This window comes from Rhinoderma darwinii, chromosome 4, assembly GCF_050947455.1.
Source record: "Rhinoderma darwinii isolate aRhiDar2 chromosome 4, aRhiDar2.hap1, whole genome shotgun sequence".
In the NCBI taxonomy this organism is placed as follows: domain Eukaryota; kingdom Metazoa; phylum Chordata; class Amphibia; order Anura; family Rhinodermatidae; genus Rhinoderma; species Rhinoderma darwinii.
In genome coordinates, this window is record NC_134690.1 from 233752415 (window position 1) to 233773953 (window position 21539).

Below are 21539 nucleotides of genomic sequence, written 5' to 3' on the forward strand. Positions count from 1 at the left end.
ATCTGTCACCCATAGGCTATAATGGTATCCGTTGAATGGATACGTCATGAACTCTGATGACCCTTTTCATGACGAATCCATTAAACAGTTATTATTATAGCCTATTAGTGACGGATGCCAGTGTTAGGTATCCGTCACAGCCTCCGTTTAACGTATACGTTGGGAAGCTTCAGTGATGTAACTGTCCATATATGGACAGTTATAACTGGAGCTTCCACGTCAGACAGCAGATATAATTCCCTCTATTATATCCTCCGGCCCCATTCCCGTGGCCTTTGTGCCCCGCCTAGACCTCCGCTCCAGCCAACAGCTTGGCATTGCCCAGGGATGTTCTCCATTGAACTTCCCCAAGGTAGCACCCAGGAGCCATCTGCATGGCAGTTCGATTACCCACCCTTCAAGATCTTCAAAGTAGAGCCCCCAGCTGCTTATCTCCACATGGGGAAACGACATCACTGGAGCTTCCTAGGGGTAACCCCAGTGACATAACTAGTAAAGAAATATTTGGCACACAAGGTGATGATTTTAGCAAATCTTTCGGTTTTATTTTATCAAAAAATTTATGCCAGAGGTTTAGTGCGACGTTTCGGTTGTATATTAGACCTTCATCAGGCACTTGTACCTCCTGGTGTCTGTTTCATGCAGTCGTTGGCGCCATAAGAAAGCAGTAAACTGCTACTAATCTATGCAGCGCCAACGACTGGATGAACCAGAAGGTCTAACATACGACCAAAACGTCGCACTAAACCTCTGGCATCATTTTTTTTTGTGCCGAATATTTGTTTAATACGTAATTGGGTTGGGAGCCTATTCGTGCACTTACCGGATCTTGTGCGGTCTGAACCACTACATACCCATAACTGTTCATATATAGACATAACTAAAGCTTTCCTGGGGTGGTCCCAGTAATATAACTGTCAATATATGGCCATGTAAATGGGTGTGGGGTTCTATCCTGGAACGCTCCAGTGACTGGGCCAAAGCTGTATGCACAAAAAACAAATTCCATGAATCTGAATGATATTCTTTGACTTAAAGAGGCTCTGTCACCAGATTTTGCAACCCCTATCTGCTATTGCAGCAGATAGGCGCTGCAATGTAGATTACAGTAACGTTTTTATTTTTAAAAAACGAGCATTTTTGGCCAAGTTATGACCATTTTTGTAGTTATGCAAATGAGGCTTGCAAAAGTCCAAGTGGGTGTGTTTAAAAGTAAAAGTCCAAGTGGGCGTGTATTATGTGCGTACATCGGGGCGTTTTTAATACTTTCACTAGCTGGGCGCTCTGATGAGAAGTAACATCCTCTTCTCTTCAGAACGCCCAGCTTCTGACAGTGCAGATCTGTGACGTCACTCACAGGTCCTGCATCGTGACGGCCACATCGGCACCAGAGGCTACAGTTGATTCTGCAGCAGCATCAGCGTTTGCAGGTAAGTCGATCTTACCTGCAAACGCTGATGCTGCTGCAGAATCAACTGTAGCCTCTGGTGCCGATGTGGCCGTCACGATGCAAGACCTGTGAGTGACGTCACAGATCTGCACTGCCAGAAGCTGGGCGTTCTGAAGAGAAGAGGATGTTACTTCTCATCAGAGCGCCCAGCTAGTGAAAGTATTAAAAACGCCCCGATGTACGCACATAATACACGCCCACTTGGACTTTTACTTTTAAACACACCCACTTGGACTTTTGCAAGCCTCATTTGCATAACTACAAAAATGGTCATAACTTGGCCAAAAATGCTCGTTTTTTAAAAATAAAAACGTTACTGTAATCTACATTGCAGCGCCTATCTGCTGCAATAGCAGATAGGGGTTGCAAAATCTGGTGACAGAGCCTCTTTAAACTGGCGTACAGTATAATTCTGAATTTTAGAGGACTTAGGCCCCATGCACACAAACGTATATTTGCGGCCGTAATTCACCCGCAAATCTGCGGGTGAATTGCGGCCCCATTCATTTCAATGGGCCCATGCACACAACTGTGGTTTCCACGGTCCGTGCATGGCCCAGGAGACTGGACCTGAAAAAGAACGGACATGTCTTATTTCAGGCTGTGTTTTGCGGTCCAGGCTCATAGAAATGACTGCACGCGGCAATGTGCACGGCCCGTGATTTGAAGGCGGCTCACGGGTGACACTCCGCGGCTGTCCGAGCTGCAAATCACGGCCGTGTACACCACTACAGCCGTGTGCATGAGTCCTAACACAAAGATAAGCATATATTTTTTCAGTTTGTTTTTTTCTTAGAACTTTCTTTTTTGAAGATAGGCATTTCTTAGAACTTTCTTATAATGTCATACTTAAACCAAAAATTTTGAAACATAGTTATGTGCCAAGACAGAAAACTCAATATGTGCTCATCCAGAAAACGCAATAATGATAAAGGAATGGACTGTCTTCCCAGCCCCTAATTATTACCTGCGCAGTTCTTGGCTACTTTGGCATCTCCATAATAGCCGGTTGTGCAGCGCTCACAGTGAAATCCAGTGGTGTTGTGCAAGCAACTGTTGCATTGTCCTGTTACTTCATTGCAATCTTCAAAAATCAGGTTAGGATCAGAGTTTCCACTGCAGTCACATTTTTTACATGTGCCGCCTCTCAGTAGAGGGTTGCCATAATAGCCGGGGGCACACCTAAATAAAAATCAAGTAACCATAACAAACTGTACTGTTCAGATGAAGTCACATTATAAATCACATTGTAAAATGTAACTTAAAGATTGATTTTACATTTCAGTGAAACATTTGGAAAGGTCTTGTTAACTGTGTTTATATTATACGGTTCAGTTACTTGCTTTTTATTGGTTAGTTCTACTTAAAAAATGTACTGGGGAGCCTGGAAACTAAACCTATTGCAAATAAAGCCAATTGTCTGAACTTTATAGGGCATGCTTCTGAACACCTCTAGCAGTATGAAAATAAGAGGAAAACTTAAATTTTTCGGTTGCCTTACTTTTACTGACACAAATGAAAATGACCGTTCATGTAAATAAAAGTGTCTGGAGGTCTTCATGCATATAACATTTGGAGCGAACACCAATGTAACACAATTACTCTATTGCGTTAGAAAATCTGCCCCAATATGTACTGCTTCTTGACTGTAACAGTATCATAATCTCATGCATTTCTATTTTTGAGTTTTGAAGAGCATTCTTTGGAGCTGAGCTGCAATACCACACATGACCTGTAGACAGGTGTGGCACTGTTTTTGGATGAAAGCAGTTTTTTTTGTTTTTTTAACCCGTACAACCCCTTTAACAATTTTTTTGGGTCACTAGTAATTATTGTTACATAGTATTATCTAACTGCAATTGACCTGTAATTTTTCACGTAAATGTCGGTAAAAATGTAATCACTATGATATTCAACAAGAGATTAATAATAATTATTGTACCAAATACTTTTCATGTATGGAGTACATCAGATGAATATTCCAATAGCGAATAACTATCTAGTTATTTGTCTGATCAAGGCGAAATCTTAAGCTGTTAAAGCTTAACATCTTTCCCAACACTCTCATAAACATGCCAAAGCAGACATGTTGTTTTAATAATAAGTTTCTGATGTTGCTTTTCTGTTTGGGGACAACAAAGAATTGGACAGGTTAAGATCCAACATGCCTGACCGCAGACATCCCCCGCTGGGGTCAGTTGGCTATAAGATTGTCTGACGCTCCGATTTGGCAGGATCCACTGACATCTTAGGCTGGGTTCACACGACCTATTTTCAGACGTAAACGAGGCGTATTATGCCTCGTTTTACGTCTGAAAATAGGGCTACAATACGTCGGCAAACATCTGCCCATTCATTTGAATGGGTTTGCCGACGTACTGTGCAGACGACCTGTCATTTACGCGTCATTGTTTGACAGCTGTCAAACGACGACGCGTAAAAATACAGCCTCGTCAAAAGAAGTGCAGGACACTTCTTTGGACGTTTTTGGAGCTGTTTTCTCATAGACTCCAATGAAAACAGCTCCAAAAACGGACGTAAAAAACGGCGCGAAAAAAGCCGCGAAAAACGCGAGTTGCTCAAAAAACGTCTGAAAATCAGGGACTGTTTTCCCTTGAAAACAGCTCTGTATTTTCAGACGTTTTTGGTCACTACGTGTGCACATACCCTAATAAGGATGGTTAGCATTAGACCAGTTGCATACGACCGAGTGCCACTCTGGCCATTTTTCACGCCATCCGAGTGGCACCCAATACTTTTCACGGATCCATTCACTTTCGTGGTTGGAAACGGACCCAACTCTCCGATACATGTCCTATCTTTCCACGGATCACGGACGAGACACGGTCGTGTGCATTGGGATAAATGTTCATGTTGTTGGAGACAGATAAAGGATAATTGCCGTTTCAAGTGCTCATATGAGTATTGGTAATAAATAACTCCTATCATTATTTCTACATAGTAAGGCTTGTTACAAAAGAACAAAAGTAATAATCACTGCAAGGCCATGTACACAAGCACTAGAAATGAATTCATACCTATGTCATTGCTCTTGGCTAAACAGCAATGCAGAGAATATTCAATGAAACTCTGATTGTCCAAGGGTAATGCAATAGGCAGGGATTCCGTTACACTGTGTCCGTAGCGCACTCTGATTTAACCTTCATCAGCTGCCAGTTTGTAAATACATGTTGTTTAAGGCTAAAGATGGTCTTTACAATAAAATAAATTGTCTTGCTAATAATAGGCTGAGATGGAGTTACATTAAGTGGAAGATGTCTCTTAAATGGTATTAGATACGTTACATGGCCCTTATGCGGTGTCCCAATAAAGTAGGATCAGTGTGTGACTGGGCAGATAGAGTCCTCCGCTTCACTTCACAGATATCCACTCTACACAATACATTTGTGATGCATCGATCCAAACAACGTTCTGCTTCACAGTAGTTATTTGGTCCTTGTCATCACTTCCAACACAGATCCTAAAAACATAGGCATATCTGTGGTTTCCATATGCTGTACAGATAAAGGTTAATAAACCTAAAACCAAGCCGTGCTACGGTGTATAATAAAAGTTCTAAATGCATTGCTGGCTATAGGGGCAAATAAGGAATGATTTACGTTGTAATTCTTATATGGTTTTGTATCAGGTAAAATAAAATTAAGACATTGAATGAGAGGGGACCACATGGGATGTGGTACTCAAGAGGCATCCTTCTGTCTATGTAGCTACACTGCTGATACCTATGGTTTCAGCTGCCAGGACATTCAGCTGATTGCCAGGAGGAACTGTCTTTCTAGACATTTTAACTACAATAGTATAAACCAGTCATTTTGCAATCCCTAATCCTAAGATTTTCATCATTCACAATCTGGAAGCAGAAAGCAGTTGTCCGGCATTAAGCCAACAGCCTTTTCTACTCAAAAAGATATATTTTTGCAATATGATTATTTGAAATACTTAACATGCAATGTTTACCGCTATGGAAACAACTTGAAAGTGGTCTCTATGGAATTTCCATCTATGTGATGTGTGATTACGGACATCTGGATTTAACAGAATTACAGCCTATTCATTGAGTTTCAGAAACGATGGGACTTTCCATTAATTTGGTCCAAGTTAAACAGTAGATTCTTGTTTAGTTCAATTAAATTATTATTTCTTTGTCACCATCCTCAATATAATGAACATCAATATATTTGCTGCCTGCAGCTGGTGCAAGCCTTTCTGGGGTAAATAGCCTACCCAGCTGTGGGGAACTGCAAAGGGCAGTGTATGAACTCAACATGTGAACTATATGTGCTATATTTAATGCACCAAGGTTATGTTTAATGGGCATTATGGACATTATGACATGTCATTTTACAATAATTGACTGGATATACCAGTAGAAACATAGCATGGTAGTCACCAATATTTGACTTCTTGACCCGCACCATCATGTTACCATCAGGTGAATTTTGCCAATTCTAAAATATGACCACAGATCTCACCATTTAGGACTTTAATTTTTAGCTAGGGAGCAGGATCAACTGATAGCATTGTAAATGACATGAAACATATCTCATTGATGGTGCAGCTATGTTTTAAAAAGGTTCTCTCAGCATAGACATTAAAGTCATATAGTTAGGATATGACACCCCTGTAAGGTCGGCAGGGGCCGACCGATGTAACCCCTCAGATCACTAGAGCAAAGTGACAGCCGCACTAGGGAAATGCCATTGAATTCCTGACAGCTCTGCTCAGGTTTTTCTGGTAGGCCGCATTGTCGACCATTGACTATGACGGCCTTTGAAGAAAGCAGAGCATAGCCAACAGGAGACAAAGTATCTCAGCAATATGCCACTAATGTCTATCCTGAGAAAAACTATTTAACTTCTGTAAAAACTAAATTTTCAAGGTTTGCAGTGTTAATGAATTAACTCAACATGAACTTTTATACAAGTATTATACATTTTTCCAAAGACAGGAGAGCACGTTACTATAGTGACCCTCCTCAAAGCATTGTATCAAGCGATCATTTCTTTAATAACTCTGGTCTTTCCTGTAATTCCGGATCTCAAATATAATATTAGTTTAGAGACCAACATTTATGAAACTTAGTTTCAGTACTTGCCTTTCACATTTGGGTCCAGCAAAATTTTCCTTACAAATGCAGCGTACTGAACCTCTCTTCAATAAGCAAGTAAGAGCAAAGCTGTATAATGACAGAGGAAGAAAAACACAACAAAATAGTTACATTGTAGATTTCAAATACATTTCATATCTCTAAATATTTGTGATGAAACAGAATAAAGTAAACGCTACATGATGTCACAAACTGAATCATTTACAAGGAAGGATCCCACACTATTTAATAACCTGGATATCCTCCTATTTACTTTTTTCTTATTGTTGTACTGTTTGTACTTCCTGTCATTTTTAGAGCTACACCTTAGACAACTCTTCCTGCATTTTGCTTTTTCTGCTCATTTGTCTGACACAAATGAATTATCTTCATACAAGATGAGTAAGCGCTTGAACTTCTATAAAATGTGACTATTTTACTATAGTCGGCCATATCTAATTTGAGAACTATTTCAGAGCGGACCTTGTGCAGAGATAGGACATCTGCTGTAATTAAGAGGGGCTCTTACATCTGCTTTATCCTAGTACAAACTAATAAGAAGCCAGTTCATGGGAACGATACAGGAAAGTTACTGTTCCCATCAGAGCTTATGAGATCATGTGTTTTGTCACTCCATTTCTGCCCCTAGAGGAAAAATAAACTCTCAAGCTCCTGACAGTGGAAACATCTGAACATTATTTTGAGCATGCTTAATAACTATAATTACCATGGAAAAGTAAAAAACTAACAAACATTTGATCAAGGCTAAATCACTTATCTTAATTCTCGTTGTTATTTTCCCTGTGATTACAGGACATTTGTTCTAAAGGATTTTTTTGTGAACACCACTTTAAAAAAAAAGTATAAAGCTAAGACAAGTTAGAGGGACAAGTATAAAGCTAAGACACACAGCATGTTGCATTCTTCTGTTAATATACCTCTAGCACACGAAACACAATTGAAATGTACAAGCTCCCAGTTTTTATGAGCAGGGTGAACAGGAATCCAAGCTCTAAATGCCTGCATAGCTCCAGCTAGCAGCAGTAATACAAATACGTGGACTGAATGTTCAGTGATGTTCTTCTCTAAGGCTGGGTTCACACGACCTATTTTCAGGCGTAAACGAGGCGTATTATGCCTCGATTTACGCCTGAAAATAGGGTTACAATATGTCGGCAAACATCTGCCCATTCATTTGAATGGGTTTGCCGACATATTGTGCAGACGACCTGTAATTTACGCGTCGTCGTTTGACAGCTGTCAAACGATGACGCGTAAATTGACTGCCTCGGCAAAGAAGTGCAGGGCACTTCTTTGCAACGTAATTTGAGCCGTTCTTCAATGAACTCAATGAAGAGCAGCTCAAGATTTACGAGCGTCACAGACGCCTCGCATAATACGAGGGGGAGCTTTTACGGCTGAAACGAGGCAGCTGTTTTCTTCTGAAAACAGTCTGTCATTTCAGCCGTAAAAGCCAGCTAGCGTGTGCACATATCCTAAACAGCAAAAACTTGCAGCAATTATAAATTGACCAATAATCATGGTGTGTAGCATAACTGTACTGCAAAGTATACAACTAAATGTAAGTAATTGACAGTGGATCCATTCATGACATCAAGAGATGCATAGACCTACTTGAAATCAAGTGTTAATACAGTATGTAATGGCTTTATGTCTGTACAGTTCCTTATTTTTCTATAAAACTATGAGAAAAAGTAGGGCAAAAAAGTTGACATGCACATCCAAAATTATATCAAAACAGTATCTAAATTTTATTGGGAAAGACAAACAAGTTAAAATACAAGAATACAAACAGTGATCCATAATAAGATACACCGTAAAGAGTGCAAGAGCCCTAAACTAGATCAGACCTGCCGGACTACATGAGCAACCCCACTGAGGATCCCACTTCAATACATAAAGTAATTCCTAAAATAGATCAAAAAGATCATGAATAAAAGTGACATACAATGCAAAAAAAGCACATACCTAAAGCATCAGAAGAATGAAACAATAACTACAAGTCCGGCAGAGGGGCGGACACTTAAAAAACAAAGACCAACCACACGAGTATTACCAGGAAAAACATGGAGTATGATACAATTTTTGCTGAGGCATTTATTAAGTCCGTTCTCTAGGCATGGATTTCTATGGAATTCTAAGTAGGATTGGTAGAGGGACTTGCCACTACCTGCCCGCTTCAGTACAGGGTTTCCCCAAATTCAAATCAGTACAGGTGTGCTCACTGGGCTTTTTAGGGCTGCAGTGAAAGAAGTCCAATGTGAGAGCCTGGGAATCCACACAAGGATAGTGTGTAAAGCCTGATCCAAAGAACATTGTACTCATGGTTTATAATAGGTGGGGAAACCTACTGTTTAGATAATGCCCAGACGGGCAAGGTGTTTATTTTGCTTATATCCTGCAAGTCCTGTATGCTGGATAAGCACTTCCTTTTTTTGGACTGTAATAAAGCCAAGGGTGGACTTTTACCATGAACGGGCCGCTTCTGGGAATGTTGGCCATTGTTGTGAAAGTCTATTTGTGAATAATCTTTCTCACTACAGAATGATACAATTCACTGTGAATTTAATAAATGATATTTTGACAGGAATATTGACAGCTATGTTAAGTGTGTACTTTGCAAAAAAAAAAAAAAAGGACTATTGTAAAAAGTGGTTTATTAGAAAGTCACCTACTTGTTAGAGCTAAAATGTAGTGGACAAGGGCACTGAAGACACGACCTTAAAACTCCTCCGACCACGTCAGCCATGTATCCTGTGGGGCATCTTTCACAATGATTCCCCGTTGTATTTCTTTGACAGTCCTATATACAAAATATAAAGTAACAACATAATGAATCAGCAGTAAGAGCTCCTCTACATTAAAATTAAGCAGCTTTGCAAAAAGGCTTGACTGCAAATATTCTAACGTTTTACACCTCTTATGCGTCTTTATGGTAACAGACTACAAACAAACCCTATGTGTAGTCTGATCCTGCAGTCATGTGATACTCCTCTTTATGGCGTCTGTCCCGGGTTCTTGTTCCTCTCTGTGCTGCTTTTAGAAGGTAGAACAGCGGGGATCCAGATATCTGGACAGACACAGATAGCAGCAAACAGAAGCAACTGCAGAGGTATTACAGCAGCCAGGACACTCCGCAGATCCTTTTGTTAGTGGCGTTTGTCCAAGGTCCTTGATGCCCTCTGCACTGCTATAAGAAGGTAGCGCAGAGGGGTCGCATATCTCACAGAAGGTACATAACCTGCTATCAGATAGGTAGCGGGATCTTGTGAGATCGTCCTGCTGGAGCCGCCCTGATAGTGTTCGCATTAATTGGGCAGTGATATAGCAGCTCAGGTACATGACCCTTTAAAACTGAGCTGTGGAGACCACCCAGTTGTCAATTTATACATTTATTTACATACTGGGCGGCAAAACTAATAGGGTTCATAGCTGAAGAACTGGGACACTTTCAAGAAAAAACTGATATGGAATCAGGGGTATGAGAGGAATTAAGGTATGACAGAATTTTTATATATTTGGGGCTGTGACAGATCTTTATGTAACAATAGAAAAACACCAACATAAAAAAAATTGCCCTCTGTTTGTTAATATGTGGTCTGAAAAGCTGTGTATATAACCGCAGAAAGTCATCAGAGCTGCATATGTTTAGGCCATTGTGTTGACAGTTATTTTTCTTGGTCAGGAAAACCTACATAGGGGTCTGATGCTCACAGCAGTAACTCCATATATACAATATATAGAATAACAAAGACCATCTGCAATTTACAAAGCATAACGAGATTTGCTTTGGCTCCAGTCCAGTAACCATTATAGTGAATAGATGGTAAATGTACAGTACTTCTATTACTGCTAAAGGAAATAGCTACTATTGCCTCTTTCTACTAAAATTTAAGTGTTTTTTAACAACTGGTGAGAAAGTGATAATTGAACATAGAAGTTTTATTTTATTTAACACCAATATAATACTTATAAAAATGATTTTCTTTATGGGCTATGAAAGGGGTTGTCTTGGCATGGACCCTACAAATCCCATGTCCTGGACAACCACTTAAAATCGTTTCTTGGGTGGAAGGATAAAAACGATGGCATTGACGGATATGGGAAAAAAAACCAGTATGCCATAGAGAAAACTAGAAACTATATTGTAGAACACAAACACTACGTGCTGCAGCTGCTGCAGAACTTTGAAAGGAGGAAAGGGGAGCATCCTAACATGAGGACACTGGTTATACAAGTAATAATTACATACGGGTCAATAGAAAATATCTTTGATTTCCTAATAAATAGCTTGGCTTGCGTTGCATAGTCACTGAATGGATATACAGTACATTAAATTACATTCTATTTCTAACAGGCAGGAAAATCCAGGTAGTTACTGTAACGTCCGGGATCGCAGACCGCCGCCTCTCCTTACCCCCTGACGGCCGCCACCGCGGACTCCTGTCTTCTGGCTGATGTCTGACTTCCCAGAGACGTTGGCACATGCAGTCGCTCTGCACCGTAGTGTCCTCTAGGCCATAAAGGGCCTAATTATGTCTAATTAGCCCCAGTTCATGGACTATAAGAATGGCCCTGCCCTTTCATTCCTTGCCTGAGCATTGTTGTTGTCTACCCATGTTCGTATTGCAAACGTTCCCTTAGTTGTATCCTGCTCCCAGTTTAAAAGTTTTATTGCTATTCTCATCCCACCCTCAAAAGCTATTTATGTTCTCTTTCTGGTATTGTTTTGTGAAATCAAACTTTTCAAGCTTCCGGTGGCATATCCATAACCTCTTATGGACATGAACTTCTAATTTTCATACTCATTAAATCTTCCTCTGCAGCAACATAAAACAATGCTTCAGTTATATTCTTTTTTTTTTCCATCTTCCTGCCAAAAATAATTTAATAGAGGATACATGGTAACTTAACATTTAGAGGAAATACAGTCATGGTAAACACTTGTCTTAACTAATCCACGTGATAATGATCCATAGTCGGTCTGGGAGCGGAAACCCCAGACAAAAAAGACTTTTTTGATCCATGGTGACAAAATGATGTCATTTATGTGGCAACAAAATGGTTTAGAAAGCTGTAGTACTTGAACATGTATTACAGAAAACCTGTGAACAGGACGCTTTATGTGTGCCTGACGAAACAAGAGTTTAATTTGTATATTGTGAAAATTGAACTGATGATTTCCATGTGGTCCACACAGTAGCCCTAAAATGCCCACATATGAATGATACAGTAAAATATTCTTGAGAAAATTGAATATTTCCCAAGACGGGTTTACCGAATATAATCTGTTTAGACAACTTTCCAGGTTCATTTTTGCATAATATGTGCAACTCAAGCATAATATGTGCAACTCAAGCATTAGTCAAATTAAACATAATAAAATATAGTATAGATTCAATGAAGATTAATGTCTTTCATGTAGAATAATGATTGAGAAGGTAACTCAATTTTATAGGTCAAAATCTGATAAAAATTTTAATGTCACATGGGTTCTAATTATTTGGTTTGCAGACAACATAATTTTGGGTAAGCAAACTTGATGAAAAATTTGTATCAAAGTCAACATCTACAAACATCAAATTCTTCCACCACTGAAGGGTTGTTCCTACAAAAGACATGCATCCACTATCCACAGGACAGGGGATACATGTGGGATTGCTGGGACGCCCAGCGATAAGGAGAACAGGGAACCGAAAGTCCCCCAAAGTTCTCCATGACAAACCTCGGACTTCCGGGGTCTGTCGGCAGCTCCATAGAAATTAATTGTACACCGGTCGCGCTTGTGCGGATGCGTGACCAGCGCTCCTTTCATTTTAATTGGACTGTGCAGACCCCGGAAGTCCGAGGTTTCTCATGGAGAACTTCGGGGGACTTTCTCCTTATCGCTGCCACCGATCACACATATATCCCCTATCCTGTGGATAGGGGATACATCTCTTTTGTAGGACAAACTATACGCCTTTTTTTGGGGGGGTTGGGAGCTGTATGGTGTTAACCTACAGGGGGTTAGGGTTGTATGGCGTTATCTACAGGGGGGGTTTGGGTCTGTATGGCGTTATCTACAGGGGGGCTGTATGGCATTATCTACAGGGGGGCTGTATGGCGTTATCTACAGGGGGAGGGCTGTATGGCGTTATCTACAGGGGGCTGTATGTCGTTATCTACAGGGGGGCTATATGGCGTTATCTACAGGGGGGCTGTATGGCGTTATCTACAGGGGGGCTGTATGGTGTTATCTACAGGGGGGCTGTATGGCATTATCTACAGGGGGAGGGCTGTAAGGCGTTATCTACAGGGGGGCTGTATGGTGTTATCTTCAGGGGGCTGTATGACGTTAGCTACAGGGGGAGGGCTGTATGCCGTTATCTACAGGGGGGGCTGTAAGGCGTTATCTACAGGGGGCTTGTATGGCGTTATCTACAGGTGGGCTGTATGGCATTATCTACAGGGGGAGGGCTGTAAGGCGTTATCTACAGGGGGGGGCAGTATGGCGTTATCTTCAGAGGGGCCTGTATGGCGTTATCTACAGGGGGAGGGCTGTATGGCGTTATCTACAGGGGGGCTGTAAGGCGTTATCTACAGGGGGCTTTGTATCACGCTATCTACAGGGGGCTGTATGGTGCTATCTATAGGGGGCACTGTGTGGTGGAATCTATAGGGAGACACTATCTACAAGGGGGAGTTGTGTGATACCTAGGGCAGGGGGGGTCCCAGTCAAAAGTTTGCTATGTGGCCCAGTCTTTCCTAGTTACGCCCCTACATCCGCTAAACTAGAGTTCAGGGTGCTGAATACTGGCACCACAATCATTCTTGAGATGATATCTGTGCGGAGAGCCCTGTCCAGACATCAACTCTCCTCCAATCAGTGTTGCCAAAAGTGAGCGGTTAAACACTGATATGAGGAGAGACATTGATTATGCATGAGGACTGAATGGCCTTTTACACAGGCCAATAATCAGTTAAACATGTATTAATTTTCAAACGCTCGTTCATTGGCTGATCGCATCTTTTATGCGACCCTAAAAATGGTCGCTAGTCGGCAGCACATGTCTATGTGTAAACAGGGAGATGTGTTACTAACATGATGCAAATGCATAGGGACGATTGATTCTTGCGAAAGGAGCTAACGATCACTGATCGACATCACGTATCGTCAATCGGCGCTCGTTTTGATGGCCAGTATCGGGCTGTCTAAAAGGACCTTAAGGCTGTAACAATTGTGAGAATAAAATCATCTTTTATTTCTTTGGCCACATACAGTACATGTGAATGATGGAATATGATGTGTTGATCTGAAGCTCAGTTGACAGTTAAAGTGTAGCTAAACGTTTGACAAACTTCTGACATATCACAGTGACATGTCAGAAGTTTGTCTTGGTGGGGGTCCAAGCACTGAGACCCCCACCAATCACTAGAATGAAGCAGCTGAAGCACTTGTGTGAGCGCTCAGCTGCTTCGTCTCTGTTCGGCTTTTTTCGGAAAGCCGATGTATCGGAGTACGGGCTCATAGACTTTCTATTGAGTCCGTACTCCGAAACATTTATTTCTGGAAAAAGCCGAACAGATACGAAGCGGCTGAGGGCTTACACGAGCGCTTCAGCTGCTTCGTTCTAGCAATTGGTGGGGGTCTTAGTGCTCGGACCCCCACCAATGAAAACTTCTGACATGTCACTATGACATGTCAGAAGTTTGTCAAACGTTTAGCTACACTTTTACCACTGACAGACCATTTCATATAAGGGCCACTGCAGTGATTAGATAATCACTAAAGGTCCGGCTCCCAAGACTCCAAGTAAACAGCCGATTTTGCCAAGTGTTTATGCGGCCAGAAATGTAGCCTTACATGGCAACTATTCAGATAATTGGCTGTCCATATAATAAATAGACAGGCCGAGTCCACCACAGCAAGGGCCACTTCCTGTTAAAGGAAGATTCCGCATGCGCGAAACCCTCTATTATGCAGAGTGGAGAGCCACTTAATAGGGCATACGGACAGGGGTTGTCCTGATGGGTCAAACCCTTTTACGTATTTGGGACCAAATAAATGAGTGGGTTTAATATAGGAATTGTGGAAAAATCTTGCATATATATATATATTCATAGAGAAAATCCAGGACTTGTCACTATACATTGCGAGCAAAAAAAAGGGACATGACAAAATTTTACATAATGGAAAGTCTGGTCACCATATGTATGGACATCAGATGTTTAGTAGGTAGCATTCTCTACACATTTCAAGCTTTAAATTCATAAACACAGATGTCTACTCTCTTCTAGAAAACATCATATGATACTGAAAATAATCTTACCACACAAGACCCAGAGCCATCCAGGCATTTGTCTGACTTTCCATTGCATGTACACGGCAAACATTCTCCAGATATTGAGTAGTAAAATCCTGGTTGACATCTCTACAAAAAGCCAAAAATAAAATATCCATTAATATATATCTTGATTAAAGTATAGATTCTAATACTCAGATTTGATGTAAGATATGAAAATTCCTTGACTCATTGTCAAACTTTTACTTTACTGATAGTTCAACACAAATATGTAGAGAGGAATCTGTATGATAAATGCAGCAAATTCATTATTTCATATGTGTACACCAAATTACAACATTTTACCGTTAAATCAGATTAAGAATGAAGACATGTGCACTGCAGTCATGTTAGGTCAAGTATAATGGGAATTTAGATACTAGTGGATAACATCATTCTTTTGTCAGTTGGGTGGAGCTGTGAACCAGATGTCTTCTAGTTTCCTGAGGGTTCTCCCAAGCCAGATATTAGTAACTTTTACAACACCAAAAATACAGAAGTTAAAATTATTTCCTTATTATTAATTTAATATTCATTTGGTTGCTAGTAGTATTTTTTAAAGATGCAATAAAATGAATGATCCAACTATAAAGGAACTTCCTTAAAAGGTATTCTTATGTAATGTATTCCATTGTTTAGTAAAAGCAATTTGAAGTTTAGTTTAACATTTTTCAGTTACATCTTTGCAGTTCAGCAGGCCCCTAGGGTCTTTAATAGCCCTTTCCCTGGGGGCTTGTAGGGTTTAGATGGTGCCCATGTGATCTACTAGGGTCCCTTTCTCCTTGTTTGCTGCTTCTTGCATTTACAAGATTGGGGTTAACCTGTATATGCCCAACTCTCTATACAAGCAGGAAGGAGACAGGATACGATACACATGTAAAGACTTCCAAGCACCACTCAACAGTTATTAGACAACATGCATGGGAAATGCCAACATGTGTTAAGGGAGAAGAAATGCCATACCACATATGCGAGTTATAGTGTGCTCTCATGTGAATCAGACGAGACCTATTGTAATACATGTAATAGCAGCTAAGAATGCCCCTATAGGTTTTTAATTGCACCTACAAGACATATACATTGTCAACAGGTGATCAATTATGATCTAGTGGGCAGTTTTAGGTATGAAGTGTTATATAAAACCATAAAACATTTGTAAATAATGCACATTGCAAAAATTCTTATATTTGTAAATACTGTTACTTTTTAGAATTATTGGTTAAAATTAATTGTCATTAGGTTTTGTTTTGACCAATGTACATTTGTTCCTTCTGTTGTAACTGGTTTTCAATGTTACAATTGTCCCTTTGATATGACACCAATAATATCTAAAACGAAGGGACAGCTTCTTCTGCTGAGCGCCGTGCTATTATTATTATTCCTATTATTGTGGAAAGCCTTCCCAGTAGAGTGGAGTCTGTTGTAGCCACAAAAGGGGGCTCAACTCTTTATTGAAGGACATGGATTTGGTATGGGTTGTCCAACAAACACAAAAAGGTGTGATCAGATGGCCATATAGTGTAGATTTATCTCTCTCTCCCATAAATATTGTTTTTGAAGGCTTTGGAAGAGGGGCACATTTTCTCTTTCCACTTAAGGCAACAGAAGGTCTAGAATCCCCAGCGTGTTGTTACACAATAACATCTTGTAGTACTGATCCCCTAAAAAGTGCTTTCCTTCTTCTAGGAAATGAGAAATGGCCAAGTGAACAATTATTCCATTCTAGTGGTATCATCCATCCAGGACCGGCCTTAGGATTGTGTGACCTTTATGCATCACTATTTACTACAGAGGGGTGCACCTCTGGCGCTGATGACCTGGGTCCTGGAGCTGACCGACACTTAGCCCCTGAAACTATGCAATGCCAGCTTCACAGGATGCTGCCACATTCCCAAGTTTAGTGATTGAGCAGTGTTATTTATTAACGGTCTGTCAGGGTTATTAGGGCATCTTACGGCAATGTTATTTGGGCACTGTATGGTATGGCTTTATGTACACTGCATTATTGTATTCTCTTAGAAGATACTCCACAAGGTACCATCCAACCTAAGGATAGCCCTGCATCCACCAACAGTTATATTATGCTGAAAATAGAAAATATTGTACACATTCATCACAATCAATATAAAACACAACATATGGGAACAAAAATAATAATACTAATAAAAACTGTTTTAGTAAAGCAAAAAACACAGTCTTTGTAACCCAATGATTCTGTTTATACTTATTTAATACTGGCTGGGAAGAAGCATTTCTTTTATCCAAAAATGTTATTGTAAGAGATCATGTGGGTGAGTTCAAAGACAGTTAAAAAACATCTCTGGAACCAGGCACTAAAAGGATATTAAGAGGGTGTTGGCATTTCTTGACTATTTAAGCCAGCGAGATGGAAAATATTGTGAACGTTTGTCCAAAGTAAAACTATTCCAATCTGCTACTGTACTGAGTTACACTAACTATACATAATATATACATTTTAGCCAAAATTCATATACATTTTCTCAAATATATTTTTTAATATTCAAAAACTTCTTCCACATACTATAACAGGACCATGTTTTTTACTTCTATATTATCAACATTGTTTAACCCCATTGGGCAGGTTAAATACTGTATAATGAGCCTCTTTTATCAATACTGACCTTGTTGTCCATAGTAACCAATTACAGTGCAGGTTTAATTTTTACAGAGCAGTTTAAGAAATGAAAGCCTTTTTGTGATTGGTTACCTTCGACAACAAGGTCAGTTTTATCTTTATAGAGAATCTGTCATCTTTCCTGACATGTCTGTTTTTAGTAAATAATTGTATTCCCCATGAAATAACAATTATGGGGCATCTTTTATTAATTTACCATTTCTCTTTTATTCCATCTAGAAATTTAGGACAACTGGGTGTTACCAGTTGTGGTTGTTTCGCTACACAATCTGACACCGTCCATTCAGTGCTCAAAATCGTAGACTTTATTGGGACACCCCCCTTTTACAAGGGGAATGGTAGCACACAGTTGTCAATTTATTTATACATTTCTAGGAGGAATAACAGGATCTGCATAATGCAGAGTTCTAAGAAAAGATGTTCGGCGATCTTATGACAGCTGGGCTCCTGCTCTAACGGTAGCGATCAAAGTTTCCCTTGATCGTGACCGATTAACCCCTTGGATGCCGCAGTCTATAGAGATCGCGCCATCTAAGTGTCATTGCCTGCCAGTTTTACACGTTAACTAGCCCTGGCCATATGCCCATTAGGCCGTGCCGTAGGCATGGCCTAATAGATTGTTTTACACTGACAGGCAATAATGCTGTGGTATACTAAGTAAAATTGTAAAAAAGAAATTAAAACAAATATATATGGTATCGCCGCTATTGTAATGACCCGAAAAATAAAGTTAACATGTCATTTAGACCGCAAGGTGAACGCCGTAAAGAAAAGACCAATAAAAATACAATGGCGGAATTGCTATTTTTTTATTGCCCCCCAAAAAAGTGATAATAAAAGTTAATTAATAAGTACCATGTTCCCCAAAAAAGTATGAATGAAAACTAGGTTTTGTGATGCAAAAAAAAGCCTTCATATGAATACAGCCACAGAAAAATACAAAAGTTACGGCTCTTGGAAAGCGACGATCCAAAAACAAATAATATTAGTTCAAAAGAGTTTTTATTGTGCAAAAGTAGTAAAACTTAAAAAAACCTCTACATATGTGGTATCGCCGTAATCGTACCGACCCATAGAATAAAGGTAACATGTTATTTACACTTCACGGTGAATGGTGTAAATGGAAAATGCATAGAACAATGGCGGAATTGCTGTTTCAGATAGGTGCTTCTAATGCCTTTTTTTTTTTTTCTAGGTTAGCCTATATGTCTGGAGCTCTTCCTGACATATATGCCAAGCGTGAAGCCCAAGAAAAGTGTGAATCAACAGTTGCTTTAGTAGCAATTAAGGAAACATTTTGTTATTGGAAAACAAATGTGAACATTTTTATTCTAATTAAATTTGTGCTCAGTTACAGCGTTCAAATGACTTGAATCAGTATGGCCTATTCACTGATCCATCAGGCTATATAATATAATGGGTAAAACAATTTTCTGATTATTGTCTTAGCTTCGCTGAAATGTTATAAAACGACAACTGAGTTATAAATTAATTTGCGAATCAGTGAAACGAGTGAATGAATTTGCTTTAAATCTTTATTGTCGGTATACATTATCACTGCAAGGAAAGTAGTACAATAAGCCATTGCACTGTCCATTACACTATTGTTATCTGTCTTTTTACCCATTATTTAATTTTCTCACCACCTGTGTTTATTACGCTCTCTCTCAGAAGCATAAAAAAAGTAAAAACATCTTGCCACGCTAATTAATTAATGCACATTTTCTGAACATATCTATACACACTGACAGCAATGGGATTTGGATAACCCGGGGACTCATTTATCTGTTGTAAAACATCTGTTACAAGCAACTAAAATAATTGCTTGCAAAATATCTTATACTGATAAACAATACTGTTAGTTATTCTTAAAGTGGCCATACACATGAAATAACGGTCGGGCGTACGCTCGTTCAGCAGACAGCTATTTCTCCCGATTCCACCATAAACAAGCTCCTCAGTCCAGCCGAGCGCGCTTGTTTATTTCAGTAGGGAGAGGGAAATGAACAACTTATCTTACATGAGATCAAAGGATCAGATGTGTTGAAATCCAACTCACCAGATCACTCTTTCCCCCGACTGCAGATGTCGGGAGACCCCCAAATACAATTGATCATTGAACATCCCCACCAAAATCGGCACGTTTGGCCAAGTTTGTGTTTGGGTTGTACAATAAAGTGTAATCTATTTGTTTAAGTAAAGATATATGATGATATCTTATGAAAGTTCCACCCTGTCTACGTTTATTATCTGTTTGGGGATCTACGTAATACTGTTGATGGAAGAATAGATGCTTACATTTTAGTTTCTAGAGATAGGCAGGTTAATTTCTTAGCAAAATTGCGTAAATTATGTATCATGAGCATTCCAATACTACAGTAATATAAATTCCCTGTGCTTGCTATTAACGCCCACTAAAAAAGTTCTAAAGCAGCCTACACTGTGCCTACAGGGGTCTGGCTCCACACTGTCTCATTGAGTTTCAGATTGGGATCAGTCCATTTCTGTAACTACAGAAATATATAAAATACATAAAACGACATAACTACATCAGTTATTAAAACTAAACCACAAAATCCAGTTCTATTTTCACCAAGAATCAAAATTACCAGCAAATATACACTCTTAAATTATTCTTTCCCTCAAGTTTTTAAGAATTCTGTTTAATCTTTTCTTGATTTTAACTGTTTCTTCCTAATGGGCGAAAAGAGACATCAGTAAATGGCAGGCATTACAGCTCCAATAGAGGTTTTCACTGTGATTGCTGCTACTGTAATGCGCTGCAGATTTTAGGCCCGCAAATCCGAATGGAACATCCGCAGCAATTCCACTATGTGTGCAGAAAACCTAAAAGAGTAAAGGGGGTTTTACACTGGGAGATTATCGTGCAGACGAGCATTCATATAATGCTCGTTGCTGATAATTTCCCTGTGTAAACAGGGGAACGATCAGCAGATGAACGAGCAAACACTTGATCATCTGCTGGTTGTATCGTTTTAAAAAACTTAAATATTATCATTGTCGGCAGCACATCTCCCTGTGTAAACAGGGAGATGCGCTGCCGACATGATAATGTATGGGGACGAGCGATCGGAGTAACAACTGCTCGTCCCCATCCATAGCTCCGTGTAACAGGAGCAAACGAGCGCCGATCAACAATGTCTCGTTCATCTGCGCTCGCTGCACCGGCCTATTGTCGGACGGTGTAAAAGTCCCTTTAGAATTAGCTTCCAGCAGCCTGTAGTTCCCTTTGCCCTTCCTGCAGGCTCTCTGTGAGGCTGGGTTCACACGAGCACATTAACGTCCGTAATGGACGGACGTATTTCGGCCGGAAGTCCCGGACCGAACTCAGTGCAGGGAGCCGGGCTCCTAGCATCATAGTTATGTACGATGCTAGGAGTCCCTGCCTCTCTGCAGGACAACTGTCCCGTACTGCAATCATGTTTTCAGTACGGGACAGTAGTTCCACGGAGAGGCAGGGACTCCTACATCGTATATAACTATGATGCTAGGAGCCCGGCTCCCTGCACTGTGTTCGGTCCGGGACTTCCGGCCGAAATACGTCCGTCCATTACGGACGTTAATGTGCTCGTGTGAACCCAGCCTCAAGGTGTATACAGACATTGTGATTGCAGTGCGATTAAAACCACATGAAAAAGCATCTAAGAAACGTTTTTACTGTGTCTTACACCTCCTGAGTCACCCAAAAAATTAGCATTTACAGAAACCGGCAGAGGGAAGTAGTAAGACACAAACTATGCAGGTTACATGGCTGTTTTACATATAATACATATATACAGCTGCCTAAAGAGGGATAGTGAATTTTGGACTTTTTGAGGGTGCCCGTAGATGGAGCATCTGTGTAGCGGCAGTGTGCTCCTAGATACCATGCAGTAAAAATGAATGTAGTTTTACCATGAATTGCTGCTGTTTTGCAATTCAGTTTTTGACCATGCGGCTCAACAGATGAAGCACATTGAA

The 21539-nt window shown here is 40.1% G+C and overlaps 1 protein-coding gene across 1 annotated transcript in view; it reads right to left on the bottom strand.

Moving 5' to 3' along the window:
- Positions 1-21539, bottom strand: part of LAMA4 (laminin subunit alpha 4) — an 80862-nt gene that overhangs the window by 47991 nt on the left and 11332 nt on the right. Inside the window, exons 2-5 of the mRNA XM_075862291.1 lie at positions 14891-14992; positions 9254-9381; positions 6567-6647; positions 2418-2632 (exon numbers count right to left, since the gene is read on the bottom strand). Of these exons, the coding sequence (XP_075718406.1) occupies positions 2418-2632; positions 6567-6647; positions 9254-9381; positions 14891-14992 (526 nt within the window). The remainder of the gene's footprint in view (positions 1-2417; positions 2633-6566; positions 6648-9253; positions 9382-14890; positions 14993-21539) is intronic.